We start from the raw sequence: 16,284 nt of genomic DNA, 5'->3' as shown, positions 1-16,284 counted from the left end.
TGAGTAGACTGTGGAAGCTGTCTAGCTGAACTCGAGCATGAATTTCCTATCAAACTCGTATACTTGCTTTCCCATTTTCTTTTTAAAATTTCACCTATCTTGAGTTATTTCTTAGGGGGGAGCACACAAACATATACGCAGATTTTTTTTTCCAGTATCTATTTCTTGTTATTATTAGAATAATATCAGATTACAGTTTCTTCATTTGATGTATAACATACACTGTCAATAATGATGATTGCTGGAATATTTAAAATTGCAGTTCTATAGATCTGAATATGTTCTTTCACAAATTTAAATTGAAAACATGAAGAGGAAGAGGACCCCTGGTATTAAGATAAGGTGCCTTTCCTGTAAGTGCTTATCATAGTGACACCTGAATTGTGTGATAGGAGTGAGCCCTAGAGCAGGAGCCAGCAGACCTAAATCCTCACCCCATTTCTGCAGGTAATTTGTTCCCTCACTAGATAAGCAGCTTAACCTCTTTGGACCTCAGCTGAAAACTGGTGGTTTGGAACTAAATATCAAAAGTTTGTTACAAATGCATAATCACTGAGAACAGTAAGGCATCATTCTGTCCATGCTTGATGACAAGTTTTCCCTCCGTCCTTCAGTTAGGGAGCGGGAGATAGAGCAGTTTTAGACACACCCTCCTCTCCGGAGCTTTTATGGCCCAGTGGAAGGAGACAGGCCCAGTGCTAAGAGCTTTTTCATTAAATGTTAATATTGGTAGAATACTTAGAAATGTCATGACATTTACTTAATTAGTTTAATATATACACTCCAAATCAAACTCAATCTAGGGAGGAATGCTCATTCTAGACCTAATGCTGTTTGCCTTTTCTTTTGATTCTAGGAGCTTATTTAATGAAAAGTGCCATAGACTGAAAAACCAAACATGAGGGTAGCAGGTAAGATACTTACTTCAGTAGAAATAATTTTGCTTTTTGTATAACCTGTTTGTTTAGTAATGACTGAATGAGAGGGTAAATAATCATTTTCTATGTTGAGTGTGACTGAATATAACAAACTAAATCATTATTTAGCCTTTTTACTTTTTTAGGTAGTTGGCAAATCATAAATTGGACGTTTAGTGGGTTCTACATAAGTTTTTGGGGGACGCTTCTGTTGAAATTATTTATGCTAAATATTTTAAGTTATGGTTTTTAATGTTTACGTCCTTATACATTAAGCTTGTTTGCCTAATAATATAAAAATATAAATACATATATATATAATGTTCATATAAAGAACGATTTTGATAACTTAGGGAGGCTGATTTTTATTTTTGCTAAGTTGTAGCTTGTTGAGAAAAATGAATTGTTAACTTTAAAAGCTTAAATCTTTCCTATGTGTGTACATAAATTGAAACTAGTGTACGTGAAGAATTCAGTAAAATGTCTTTTGCGTAAATGACTGTTGTATTTGCTAGGTCAGGTTTAGCCTGCATTAGTGAGGTTATGTGTAAGGACATCTGTTCCTTAGGCAGCATACTGAGGAAATTTAAAAATACCATTTGGTGTTCATAGTATTAAGGTAGTTACCTTTATCAAAAGACAGATCCATAAATAACAGGAGAGGCTGAGACCTCTTCCTAACTATAGTGAAAACAAGTGTGATCCCTCCACCCTGCCCCTCTAGCACAGCCACTGTGTAGAAGATGCACACTTTACATAGAAATTTCTACTAAGTAGTGTGTGTCCATCATAGGAGACAGCTTGTCATTTCTCAAAATCAAGATAGTCATTCTTTTAATTATCATCTCACCATTAAAAAAAATTTTCTTATGGCGGCGTCTCTAATGGTATGGTTCTAAAAGTACGTTACTTATTTAAGCATGGTGATTTGAAATAAAGCAAGTTTCTCTTTCTCATGTAATTCTACATTCATTCTAGTTGAAATTAACTTTGTCATCTAATCCATTTCTCTGATTAATTAATACCAAGATTAATTGATGAGTAATTATTCACTGAGTGCTGATGTTATATTTGAAACTGTTCTTAGTATAGGTCTCAAGGGAACTGCCTTTAATGAAGGAATAGGAAGATTAGCTATTAGTTTATTGATTGTAGACTAATTAATCTCTTCTAATTAAAAAAAAATCCTGGTTGCTTTGAAATATCCTTATAGCCATTATTCTTACAGTGAGGCATTAATATCTCAAGTTTATGCTTTTTGGTTTGTGAAAAATAGGGACACACTCAGATTAGTACAGTCCATGGCTGGAAGTAGGAGGGAATCTCATGGGTGGAATGGGAACTGTGCTGTGCTGTGGGTAAGCCCTTCCCAGTCCAGAAGTGGATGGTGACAGCTCTGGGGGAGCCCCTCTGCAACAGGAGGTCCAGAACCCTACCATTATGGAGGCTCTGCTGGTCTTCACCCGCCTGCCCCTCTCAGGGACCTTCTGCTTGTTCTATCACCAGTTAGTTTCTCCGCCTCTAAATTCTCTGTCTCTTAGAGCTCTTGTTTCCTCCTACTTCCTTTGATGGTTTCTTATACTTCAGTAGGTCTTGGTTTAAAACTAAATTCTGCCGCTGACTAGTTATGTGACCTTAGGCAAGTGATCTAAATTTTTGACCTTGTTTTCCTTATTTGTAAAATGAAAAGAGTGTCTTGAAAGGCTGTGCAAATGAAGTTGTGCTAATAAGGCACTTAGGTCTGTAGTAGGCACTCACTAAACGGTGTGTGTATATTTTATATACATGTATGTATATGTAAGTATGTTGTATATTGTTTAGTATAGGCTTAGGTTTAGCTTGGTATTGAATTTAGTCCAGAACTTTTGTGTATTATAAACTTGGTATCTTAATCACTGTAATATTTCAGTCTTGAACAACGAAGGTTTGGTACATCTGCTTTAAGGGACAGGGAAAGATTATTTGCACACGCCCATGATTGCTAGAAAATGAGATGTTAAGACTGTCATGTGACGTATAATCTTCCAGCCCTTGGTCTTAAATGATCCAGAAGGAATATGCCACCTGTTAACCTTTGGCAAACACTTGTTTAGAGTGTTACTGTGTATCAATACAAGGCACTCTACTAGATCCTGTGGGGGAAGAGTTCAAAGCCTAATGGAATTTTACTCGCTCCTGTGCTGAAAATGTAGATGACTTGTAGTCACTCTTTTCTTTTCTTTTTATTCAAACAGAAAGTCACAAAAATTATAATCATCCTCATCAGTTCACTCAGTCCCATGTAATTAATATTTTTTTATCTTGATCTTTTGTTAGCACTTTTATGAATTCATCAGTTTTCCATTAGAGTTCTGAAAATGCTTATTCATTCAGTTCAGCAGTATAGTCAGTTACCAGAAACCCGTACTTGTCAGAGTCTTTTTCATGAAAACAGGAAGCAGTTTTGGAAGGGGGAGAAGGAACAAAACAGGAGGCGGGGTGGGAATTGATTGGTTTAGTAGTTAGGCTTCCTCCTTGCCATCTCATTTCTATATTTATAGAGCGTTTCTAAATAAAAGTGAGTAGCTCTGAGAATCTCCTGCTTCTCAGCATCGTCAGCCCTTCTGAGCATCATCAGTTCGTTCATTTCCCATCCCCGTAAGGATACAGTCCCAGTCTCTACGTTTATGAAGTTAGGATGAACACAGTTCTTTTTTACTCTTCCTTATCCGGTAAGTTGAGTTTTGGTAGCTTCCCTGAAGAATGTGGTCATTTGATGGTAGTGGAGAACCTTACAAAGCACTGGGCTCTGTCAGGATCCCTGGATTCCTGTCCTTGTGCTGCCGCTAAGATATCTGTAATCTTGGGCAGTTGCCTCACTTGTGGGCTTTTGTTTCCTTAAGTAAGTATAGTGAAATGACTGCTGATCTTTTAGATCAATTTAAATTAAACTTTTGGTAAGAGAGGGGAATGGAGATTATATAGGCAAATATTAATATTGTTTCTGAATAGCCTAATGAGATGGCTCTGAAATTCTAAGAGTAAGAAGATGATGTTTCTTTCCTGTCATTTTTCATGTCCTTTCGTATCTTGTACTTTTTCTTTCCTAGATTTGCTTAGCTGTGGAGAAGAAAGACAAGTGATGATTCACATTAAGCAGTTAATTAATTAGTAGCAGTGCTAATTCTTTGTAAGGCACTCAGAAATAATTAAACATATAAAGGTACGGAAGACTAAGAGTCTGTTCACAAAGCTTACCATGTAACTGTGTTAAATGTGACAGGTGCCAAATTCAGTCCTCCAGGAGTGGGGAAGGCGTGGCTTAAACTTTGGTGTTAAGTATGAGGGGAGATATTTCGTTGTTCACCATACCAGGAGCACTTGTGTGCTTCAAGAGATGTGTGGGTTGGTGAGGACAGTAAGCCTGTTACATTTCACTTGAGAACTCATTGCCGAGTGGACATCCTGGTCTGTTGCCTTAGTATCTCTGGAAGGTTCAGCGTTTTTGTATCCTCTCTGTCTTGTATTGCCCTTTATCATTGAAAAGGATTGAGAATGTGTCCTCCCACATACTTGGTGGCGGTGTTCCATTGGCCTTGATACTTTTGTGTAGTCAGCCAGAAGTTGATAGCAGGTCATTTTTTTTCCATGAGAAAACTAAGCAGATGACTCAGGCAGTCCTGTGTCTAGGTTGCTAGACAATCTCATAATTGTTTGATCAGAAAAATCAATCAAAATAGATTGTTGGTACAGTTTTTGTTGTAACTCAAGTAAAATTAAGATCCAGTAGATAAGAAGTAGATATTTGTTAGTCTTAGGAGTTTTTTAAATACACTTACGTTTTTCATGGAAATGCATAACTAAAAATTCGGTGGGCTCATAAGCTCATGTTGAATTATTTCTGCCCTTTATCTAGGTGCTGCAAAGTTGGTGGTAGCTGTGGCAGTATTTTTACTGACATTCTATGTTATTTCTCAAGTATTTGAAATAAAAATGGATGCAAGTTTAGGAAATCTATTTGGTAAGTTTTATTTCTTTTTCTCTTTCTTAAATTTTATTTGTGATGAGATTGTCTTTAAATTTTTACCAGTTATCAACATTGAGTTACTCTGCTGTTTAGGCTGTCTAGAAAAGAAAATGAAATTATATTGGTAAGTGTGATTCATTGGAATATTCTAAAATGTGCAATAGAAAATCTTACAATTAATTCAATATAAAGCACGAATCTTCTATTCAACATTTTGAATATATTTAATGGGGCCTATTTTATGCATGCCTACGGACATTATTCATGGCATTCTAAATGCACATGCTAGAAGATATCACACCCTATTTGAGTTGGCTGCTTAAAAACTTGGAACCAAATCTAACCCTCAGTTAGCAAGTGATTAGGAGTCATGATAATGCATTTTAAATACCAGCCATAGAAATCCATCTTGCTTTCCTACCCTATTTTCCTTCTGCACCATTTTTCCTTTTAGCAATTTATTTGATGCTATGTTGTAAATGTACCACTACGAGCTGCCTTAATTCAGTTTTAAACAAAATCTTTAAGTTGATAAAATAAGTTAACATTTGAAGTGTTTGAATAAGCTTTGGCTGAGCACTGTTTAAAGTATTAAAAAATAACTCATGAAAGCTCAGACTCTGAAACCTAGAAACAGTATTTTGACCTAGTAGGCAGAAATCAAATGAAACAACCTTGAGATCTCTGGAATAGTTGGTGAGTTTTGCTTTCCGTAAATTAATATAAGACCGAATACATTCCCTCTCACATCTAGTTTCAAGACTCCCTTAAACCAGTGTTTCTCAAACTTCGATGTCAAAGGAATCTCTAGGGAATCTTGATAAATGCAGATTCTGATTCAGTGTCTGGGATGGGGCCTGAGAGTCTGCATTTCTAACAAGATCCCAGGTGATGTTGATTTCCCATCCGTGGACCATATACTAGGTATCAGGCTTTAGACAGTTCTGGCATGTAGTCCTCAAGTTTCTGTATATTTTCATTTCTGTACATTTTCAGGTGACTTTTCTTACAATGACTACTTAAAAGTACTTCCTTGTTTTGCACTGAATTCTGCCTTTTATTCTCCCAAGTATTTTCAATCCACTGATCTTGCTTCTACCTGCTGGAGCTCTCTTCCACATTAATGATCTGTTACATAGTTAAGTTGTGGTTATTCTCCTCCATGCCATATTTTTATAAGTGTTCATCTTATCAAGTTATAAAATCCTCCCTTTGAACCATTCTTCTTAATGCACTGTTTATTTTCCTCCTGTCAGTTTTTTGGTACCCATCTTAAAACGAAGTATCCAGGATCGAGCGTAGAATAGTTGTTGCAAAGTGTAGTGAGAATTGTCTTGACTTCTCCTGGGCTGTGTGCGTCTGTTACTGCAAAGGGCCAGCCTGGGGTCCTTTGAGAGCGCAGCTGGTTTCGGTTGAAGGATGGGGCACAAAAACATGGAAGGCATTGAGGACTTGTTCAGTGTTGCTGTGGAAACAGTGTGCTGTAGCTAATTCTTCTAAGTAAGGTTGATGGTAAGGGAGACAACTGTGGGGATGGTAGCTTGAGGCAGAAGTAAGTTGACATTTTTTTCTTTTTTGAAGTAATAGAGAGGTTTTCACTTCTCTATAGGCCGCGGGCAAAGAGTCAGTGAATTACAAATCAATGGGAAGAGATTAAACAGAGAGAAAAGGATGATCCTGGAGAGAAGGGGGCCACGGGACCATTGGTACAAATGAAAAATTACTTTGGGAAAAGGCCCACTGTTTTCAGAGAGAAGAGGCTGGGTGTGGCCACAGTGTTTCCCTGGTCTGGATCTTCATCTCTAGTCTGGATGGTTTATTTGGACATTGCAGGGATGTTCTTGGGTCTATTTCTTATCTTTGATATCTGCCTATGTCACCACTGCCAGAGCAATTCTCTTAAAACTCTTGAACCTTTAGTATTTCAGTGGAGAGTAAAATCTGAACTCCCTGCTAGGATGGCACTCAGTCCCCAGCCTGCCTCTGCCTTCCCCACCTGTACTCCCCCACCCTTCCTGCCCTCCCTCCCTCCCGCTGGCTGTGCCCACGTGCACGTGATCTACAGACACAAACCCTGTCCTGTCCTTTCCTACCTCAGCCTTCGTTCATGCTTCCTCACCCCGCGCATCTTTCTCATCTCCCCTTCATCTGTTAATCCTTCTCATTTTTCAAAACTGCATAAGTGCCCCTTCTTGGGAGAAATTGTATTTTAGTCTCCCTCTTTTCCCTGTTAGAATGTTTCTCCTTTTTCTGAACTGTCCATTATAATGCATAGTACTTATATCTCAATTTGGCCTGATTTTATTCTGCCTTACGTTATAGAATTTCTTTTATTCTTTTTCATGTATTCGGCCTCCCTTACTGGAGAATGAATGTTGAGAGCAATAATATCTTAGTGACTCACCCAGCATCTAGTGCTGGGTCCTGTACATAATAAATGCTGATTGAATGGAAAATGGATATAGGTAATTGAGGATTAGGATTTTTACATGGGGAGGAGGAGTATTTTCAAAGTGGGATTCATTTAAAGCTGTATTAGTTGACAAGCCACTGGTCGTCAGCTATGAACAAACACTGAGCTACTTTAACTAGGATAGTCGTCTTTCTTAATTTTCATTTTGCTTTTTCCTAATGTTACGAACGTGCAAGTTTTTATTGTGTATGTTTTAGCTATTTAATTTAGGCATTCTTAGGGAAGATGGTTTATTTTGTTGTCATAACTGAAGTTAGGACAACTGAAGTTATGTTTTGTATCCACAAAACCTTATTGGATTCCAATCTATTGAATTGGTGAAAATTTAATTTGTGTGGTTATTTTTAATTCTTATTTCAGAATAATTCAGCAAAGATGGAGATATGGTTGTGTTTGCCATTTGTTTAGCATCTAACAAGTTTAACTCAACATTAAGATTGTTTCTATAATCAGTATCTTAGAGGGACCCATGAGATTAACTATAGTTCTTTTGGTGGTGAACTTTTCCCATTTTTCAACTTGTTGATATAATAACTTACTTGATAGTTTATGTAAATTTACATTCAAGTTGATTATATAGTACTGTTTTAGAAAAATACAACATTTCTAGAAAGGAAGAATGAAAAATTTTGCCTGCAATTAGTAGTTGAAATAACCAAAATAGATTCTGATTTTTTTTAACAATTTTTAACAAAACATTTTATTTTAAGATAATTGTGGATTCACATGCATTTGTAAGAGATAATATGGAGAGATCCTACATACCCTTTACTCAGTTTCTCATTGGTAACGTCTTATAAAGCTACATACAGTGTAGTGTCACACTAGGACATCAACATGGGTACAATCTACCAGTCTTAGTTATGATTGTGGTTTAACATAGTGTTAGTTTTCAGTATGGATACTTAACAGCTAGTAAATGTACTGAAAACAGTCCAAAATATTTTTGCAGTAAGTACTTAATATTCTCTTTAGTCAATTTACTTTTACCTTTCAGATTTAAACCACTGAAATATTATATACATATAAATTATTTGAGACATTATTAAAAACTAAAGTACAAAGTAGTTCTATTGGATTTCTTTAGCCTGACTTGTTGAAAGACATTCACTGATAAAACCAAATGTTTATTATCGTTTCTTGAAGTGAAAAGCTGAATATATTGAAAGACATTAAGAATTAAAGCTATCAAGGTAGTTTGAGAAATGAAAGTTGCAGAAAAGGAGGGATTTTTGTGTTCGTGTGTTGTGCCCAAACTCTACATGTGGAAAACATCCCGTTTTATTTATGAAAATTTACCTTTTTGGCCTCCAGGTGCTAAAATTCTCAGAACTTCAGGCCAAATAGAGGGCTTTTGCTTGTGATGCATATTGGATAAAATTTGTTTTAATCTGAAAAGTTTTTCACAAGAGGCTTTTTTTTTCCTTTGAGCATCTTCTCCCCTTACTCTTACACAAATTAAATGGAGGTGATGTTATTTCTCAAAAGTCTGATGATTAAGAAACATTTACCCCAAATTTTATCCCAGTAAAGTTTTTTAAATTGAGTTGCATTGATTTATTATTTATTTATTAATACCTCTTAAGTTTTCCAATCAAATCCATTTGACCATTTTAGAAGCTCATCCCTGGTTTTCCTTCTGTCTCCTTTTCCTCAGCCACACTCTTCCTCTGAGTGTTAGTTGATGATTAATGTCTCTAAGATTTCTCTCCTCAGCCCTCTCCTCATTTTAACTCCTCCCTTTGTGTGGCCTCATCATTTGCCAGTTTTCCAGTTTATATCTTCATCCCAGGTCTCATTTACAAGCTGGCCTCTAGACTTCTGCCTGGGTCTTCTCCAAGTGTCTTAAAATTAACAGGTCCACAGAGAGCTCAGCACCCATTACCACACCCCATCTCCTCACTAGACAACAAACATCTCAAGTGAGAGACAGTGTTTTTGTTCTTTGGCTCATGTAAATGGATAAATGAATGCTTCTAAAGGCAAATGTCTGAGCGGTAAACTTGATTCCTCCCTTTCCATCACCCCTCCATCTGGTCTGTTCCACAGCCTTAGTTGTTCTGAGCCTGTCTACTTCTTTCAAACCCACAGTCACTGCTTTTGTTCAGGTTGCTACCCTTTTTTACCTGGATTACCTTAGCAGCGTCCTTGTCCTTGTGGACTCCTTGTCTCGAGTCTTGAATCCTCTGCAGTCTGTGCTCCACCCTGCAGTCAGAAGGATGGTTCTGAAAGCTCCCTATCCTGCTTCCTGCTCCTGGCAGGACTAGTGGTTTTTATACCTGTGATCATTAGACCTCAGACAGTCCCATTTTGTTGGGGGGGGGGGGTGAATATAAGTCTGGGTGCTAGAATGAGATATGGCTTTGAAAACTGGCTCTGCCGATTACTAATTATGCATAGAACAAATCCAGTTGCTAAACCTATCTGTTCTCAGTTTCTTTCTCTTTAAAACAGAGGTGATGGGCAAATCAACAATACATGCAAAAATACTTGATAGAGTGCCCCACATATGTGAATGAGCTGTTATATTACCCCTGTTTTGATCCCACTGTCTTCCCCATATCTGGCTATCATAAGTTGGGTATGCCAGCATTCCTGATTTGAACAATATTCCTCCGTAAGCATCTTAACATCTGAGCCTGATGATACATGTTTGTTTAGGTCTAAGTGAAATTGAGACTTTCTTTTTTTTTTTAATTAATTAATTTATTTATTCATTTATTTTTGGCTGCATTGGGTCTTCATTGCTGGGCACATGCGGGCTTTCTCTAGTTGCGGAGAGCAGGGGCTACTCTTCGTTGCGGTGCGCGGGCTTCTCATTGTGGTGGCTTCTCTTGTTGCGGAGCACGGGCTCTAGACATGCAGGCTTCAGTAGTGTGGCACACGGGCTTAGTTGCTTGCGTCATGTGGGATCTTCCCGGACCAGGGCTCGAACCCGTGTCCTCTGCATTGGCAGGCGGATTCTTAACCACTGCGCAACCAGGGAAGTCTCAAGACTTAATAGTCTGCATGCTGCTAATCACTGGTTGCTAGTCACTCTCTGGCTTTCATTTTCTCATTTACAAAAGTGAGAGCATTGGACCGAATGGTCTCGAATTATTTTTCCCTTTTGTGACATAATGAAGGAAAAATGATATAATTAAGAAAATTGAAAGAATGAGCCCCAGCACCCTAATTTACTAATTGATCATTTTTTGTTTCCTTCAAGTCTTTGTCCTTATCCGTGAATATATTTAGTACTCACAGATAAAGTTTGTTTTTTGCTCTATTCCATGCATTAAACTTTTCCCATGTGACTGCATTGCATTTATGACTTCAACGGTGCATAATATTCTGAGTGTTCTGTAGAGTTGATGACCTTCATTTACTTAGTCGTTTTCCTGTTTTTAAACATTTACATATTATTTTCAGCTTTAACATTCTGTTCTCCAGTTTCAGTACTGGTTTTACAGGAAATTCGCAGTTATCTAAAATAGTACAGAACTAAAAACTAAGTGACTATTTATAGTCAAACAGCTGGCAAACATTTATGACACTGCATGCTTATTAGCTAAATCAGGAAATGGCTAGCCACAATACTGTTGACGATCTGAATTGTAATCTCCTGGGCTGGGATCAGATGTTTGTGCTTTTAAAAAACTCTAAGTGTAGATGTCCAGGTTGACATCTACTGCATTCGGGTTAAGATTTGATCAGAAAATTCTGGCTTCCTTGAACTGTTAAATGATAAAAACTCTCAGTAATGACCTTTTTTTATTATTAGTACCTAATACATTTCTATTTTAGGGAAATTAAAGCTTCCTACCACCACTATCCCTCTTGTGTGCTTCCCACTCCCCAAATCTCTTAGCCTAACCTCTGAGATAGATAGGACTTTATATGCATATGTACACTACACCATACAGCAGCAACAACTTTTAAACACCCTGATAGTCACCAAGTATATATTTAAACTCATTTAAAGGGAAGTTTGAAATACCGTATGATATCACTTATATATGGAATCTAAAAAGAACAAACTCAGAGAAACAGAAAAGAATGCTGGTTACCAGGTGTTGGGAGGGGGCGGAGTTAATGAGGAGACATTGCTCAAAGGGTACAAATTCCCAGTTATAAGATTAACAAGTTCGGGGATTGAATGTACCACATGGTGATTATAAGCTAATAATACTGTCATATACTTGAATGTTGCTAAAAGAGTAGATCTTTAAATGTTCTCACCACAGAAAGGAAGTGGTAAGTACGTAATGGGATAGAGGTGCTAGCTACTATTACTGGGGTGTAGTATTATACCACTATATGTACCGGTATCGTGGTAATCATTTTGCAGTTTTTAAATGTATCATATCAAAGTGTTGTGCACCTAAACTTACACAATTTTATGTGTCAACTGTATCTCGAGAAAGCTGGAAAAAAATAAAAAATGAATTTAAAAAAGTTAAGCTTGTAGAGTAACTTTCTGATTGGGATTTAAATTTATAATAACTAAAACTAAACATAAAATGTAAAGGTAAAAACAAAGTACTCTATCAATAATAAAATAATACCCTCCATAATTCCTCTACATAATTGTTTGTAGTGAATTATGTAGCCTAAAGTTACTTTCCCACTTTTTCTCTAAAGTGATATTCATGTTTTATGTATTGTATACTAAGCAATAATTCAAACACATTTTTATAGGCCTATTAGCTCCACACATGTTTAAAAGTGATACTTGCCAATAGCTTTATTCTTTCTAACGATAACTTTTTTTTCCTTAGCAAGGTCAGCATTGGACGCGGTTGCACGTTGTAAGTATTTCATCTCAATATTTTGCAGATGGTTTATTCTCTTAGGCACATGAGAACCTATATTCAAACAATGGATATAGTTCAATGTGAGCAAAACTGATTTCAGAAATTATTAAGTTTTAAGGAAGCTATTTGATTGAACAGCTCAATATTTTGGGTATGTATTTATAATGGATATTTTGTTCCATTAGTGTTTTTTAGCTTCAGTGTTATAAGTACAGAAAGTGTGTAAAAGAATTCCTAGTTAGGGGATATATGTATATGTGTAGCTGATTCACTTTGTTATAAAGCAGAAACTGACACACCATTGTAAAGCAATTATACTCCAATAAAGATGTTAAAAAAGAATTCCTAGTTAGAACTAGTATGTGAGCAGATATTCAGTGATGCATCAGGCTTTTTACTGTCCATTTATTTTGCATATATGGACTGGAAATGCAAAGTAACAATTCCAGACCTCCCCCATCCTGGTTTTTTTAAATGAGCTTAAAAATAATTAGATAAAATATATTTACCCTCATGAAGATCATGTTACTTGTTCCATTTATGTTAATTGTTAGCTTGTTTCCTAGGAGGTTCCGTTTTGTTTTGTTTTGAAGTTCTTTGAAACTCTCAGAAAAAAAAAAAAAAAAACTAGCATGTAGTTTAAGATGTGTATATCTTGGTGTTTCGCATAATGCCCTTTGTGGTTTGAGATACGAAACAAACTAAATACAGAGTCTGTTAACATTGTTTTCTTAAAATAAATTTTTTTCTCTCCAAAGCTACAAAACCTCCCAGGTATAAATGTGGGATCTCAAAAGCTTGCCCTGAGAAACATTTTGCTTTTAAAATGGCAAGTGGAGCAGCTAATGTGGTAGGACCCAAAATCTGCCTGGAAGACAATGTGTAAGTATTTATCAATTTGGAAGTATAATGTGTGCTATTAAATTTTAGCAAATTGAACCTGAGTTTAATGGATCCTTTGAAAATGTATTGGGCATGCTTTTACTAAAGAAAAGTGATTTCCATTTCCATTATACAATTTTTCCCCACTCATTTAAGGAGTCTTAAACTTCTTACATTCCGTATTAAGAGTGACATAAGAACATAGCATTTATTCAGCTTCATGTAAAGATAAGAGATTTCCTCTGAGTAAATTCTCTAGATCCCAACTGGTAGTCATAGACACAAGGTGGCTATTTAATTTTGATTCTTAAGTAATACGGGAAAAGTTAATTCATTTAAATTAATTAAAAGTTCAGTTCCTCAGTCACACCAGCCACATTTCAAGTGCTAATAGTCACGGACAGCTTGTGCCTACCCACCTGAACAGCACAGACAGAGGGCATTTCCATCGCTGCAAAGAAGTCCAAATAGGACCGTTTTTGTCAAATAGATAGCACTGCCCTAGATAATGAACACTTTATCTTACAAACCAACATCTTTCATCTTAAATGTTGGAATGCTGCTTGTTGAAGTATGAAATAACCCAGCAATAACCTCTAGTCCATTGTGGCCCAGAACTGCTTGCCACTAAACTGAATGGTTTCCTTTACTGAGGTGCTCTACAAAGTATACTTTTTAGGTTTTTTTCAGCCTCCTACCCCAGTGTCCATTGTCACTTGATTGTGAAGTTCCCGCCTGTGAAGTTGCAAACCTTACTTTTAGTTGGTTGCTTTTAATCTGGTCTTGCCTGAAAAATTAGGTATGTGAGCTTATTTAAGCTTCACATAAAATAATATATGTACCATTAATATGTAGAATAAAGAGTGAGGTAATTTTACAGATAGAAGGAAACGAGGCAGTTTTTCCCAGCATTTTGTGTGTCTTTTCTTTTTAATATAGAAGCGCTAACATTTTTATCCTAACCCCCTTTTCAGTTAACCATGCATATGTTATTTAGCCTCTTAAAATAACACTCTTCTTATAAATTAAAGGCTTGAGCTAGGTGATCTTTAAGATCCCTCCTCATTTCCTTTTTCCTCATGCTGATGGTAATCTATTGTCCTCTGATGTCTCATAACAGTCTTGCTTTACTGAATTGAATTAAAAAGCACTTGGATTTTAGAAGTTAGTAGATTTTGCATTAAATAATATCCTTCGCGTTACCTTAGAGTGTTCCCATTCACCATTTTCACCTTTTTCACCTTTTTCACCTTGTTTGGCTAAAGGGGCCAGAAATTTGATTCTGAATAATAAGCAGAAGTCTTCTTAGAATGCCCAGCCCATGGTAGATTGTCTTTAGACACCTCTGCCACCTTGAAGCATGAAAGTTTTAATGCAAAGAAGAAGAGATCAAACTCTAATGAAGACTAGCAGGTTCTCTATTCACAGATTAGAACAGGTTAAAAAGAAGAGAGAAGCATATGTGTGCAGGCAGCGGAGTCTGGTAAAATAAGTTCGGGCTCAGAGCCAGAGAACTTGGTTCTAGCATAGTGGGCATGTCCTGTAGAATTTGTATTTCAATTCGTTTAACCGTAAAATTGAGACAGGCTACCTATCCATTCTCTTTTCAGGAATCATTCTGCCATTCCCGTGAGAGGCTAAATAATTGATGGGATTTTACAGTTTTGCCTCAGGCCCTGAAATCTAGTCCTTGAAGAAGGACTGAATAATTGGCCAGGGATCCCTAGTGGAGAAATAGGGACAATTCACAGTCTAGTACCTTTTCCAGTATATTCTATTTCTGTATTGAAAGTTTTTCCAGGGAATTCCCTGGTGGTCCAATGGTTAGGATGCCACACTTCCACTGGCAGGGGGTGCAGGTTTGATCTCTGGTCGGGAAACTAAGATCCCGCATGCTGCGTGGCCAAAAAAAGAAAAAGAAAAAAAATAATAAAAGCAGATTGATACGTGGCATATTCATTTGTAGCCAATGGGTAATTTGAGACATTAAATAGCATGTTTCTAGAAAGTTTTTCCAACAAAAAATGTTAAAGAGTCTGAGTTTTCTTAGCGTCATTCATTCCATTCACTTATTCAACAGATATTTGCTGAGCACAGTCCCTGCTTTTATGGAACATACAGTATAGTAGGGAGATGGATATTTAAGAAGTAAATGCAAATAAATAATTAGAAATTGTGGCACACGCTGCACAGAGCAGCAAGGTGTGAAGAATACTTACTGGGGCAAGTGAGGTGAGGTCGAGGTGTCCAACTTTAGATTGAGTGGGTCAAGGAATAATTTCTCTAAGACAGTGATGTTTAGTCTGAGAACTAAAGGATAAGAAGGAAGACAGCCAGGTGAAGAGTGGGGGAAGACCATTCTAGACAGAAGGAAGAGCATGCTTGAAGGCCCTAAGATGGGACAGAGCTGGAGAGAAGTAAGGGCTAGGCGAGTGGAATTTACAGGCCATGCAGGGAAAGAGATGAGATCTTTTTCTGAGTGTGCTGAGAGGTTGCTGAAGGTTTTCAAACTCTGGCCTGTCATCACTTCATTTACATTGAAGAAAATGATCTGACTGCTGGGTAAAATGATTGGAGAAGTAAAGAGAGCAATTGGAGGGCGATTACCATGGCTGCCATAGCTCTTCAATTCCACTCCCCCCACCCCACACACAGTTAGCAAGAGACTTTTTTTGCCTGTGTACCCACTGAAATATGTAAGTGAATACTAAAAATACATAAGTAGAAATTTTAATATTTTCCTACACATGCTCTGAGCATATGCAAACTCATTTTGGAGACTACTAGTCCAGATCATTGCTTCTCAGTGGGGGTGATTTTCTCCCCAGGGGACACTTGTCGAGGTCTGCAAACATTTGGGGACATCAGAGCTGTGGAGGTGCTGCTTATAGAGGCCAGGGGTGCTCTTAAACCTCCTACGGTGCACAGGATAGCCCTTCCACACGCATTATCAAGTCCATAATATCATCATAGACTGAGATTTCGAAACCTCAGTACAGATAAAAGATGGTAAGATAGGGTCGTGGTCATGGTTTTAAGGACAAGTGGACGCAGTCAAGATACATCATGGAGAATGAGATGGATTTCAAGCTTCTCATTAGTTAGAAATAGAAAATCCCGGGTATAAATATCCGGTGTCACACAATACAGGAATTGTAGCTCTTTTTCTTTTGTATTAGAGAACCCATAGAGTTTACTAATATTCAAGAT

At 37.1% G+C, this 16,284-nt stretch overlaps 1 protein-coding gene across 8 annotated transcripts in view; it reads left to right on the top strand.

The window, feature by feature from the left end:
• FAM3C (FAM3 metabolism regulating signaling molecule C) overlaps positions 1–16,284 on the top strand; it is a 379,854-nt gene that overhangs the window by 344,690 nt on the left and 18,880 nt on the right. For 6 of the 8 annotated variants that reach the window (XM_079932258.1, XM_079932257.1, XM_079932259.1 and 3 more), the window contains 4 exons: positions 857–911; positions 4,813–4,917; positions 12,157–12,186; positions 12,951–13,074. In XM_079932258.1, the coding sequence (XP_079788384.1) occupies positions 899–911; positions 4,813–4,917; positions 12,157–12,186; positions 12,951–13,074 (272 nt within the window). In that variant the 5' untranslated portion in view covers positions 857–898. Of the gene's footprint in view, positions 1–856; positions 912–3,492; positions 3,629–4,516; positions 4,644–4,812; positions 4,918–12,156; positions 12,187–12,950; positions 13,075–16,284 lie in introns of those variants that run through there. The other 2 variants (XM_079932256.1, XM_079932263.1) reach the window with 2 other exon arrangements.

The sequence above is a fragment of the Stenella coeruleoalba genome, assembly GCF_951394435.1.
Source record: "Stenella coeruleoalba genome assembly, chromosome: 9".
NCBI classification, from domain to species: domain Eukaryota; kingdom Metazoa; phylum Chordata; class Mammalia; order Artiodactyla; family Delphinidae; genus Stenella; species Stenella coeruleoalba.
The sequence above is the reverse complement of the archived record's forward strand: the minus strand, read 5'-3'. Positions and strand labels throughout refer to the sequence as shown.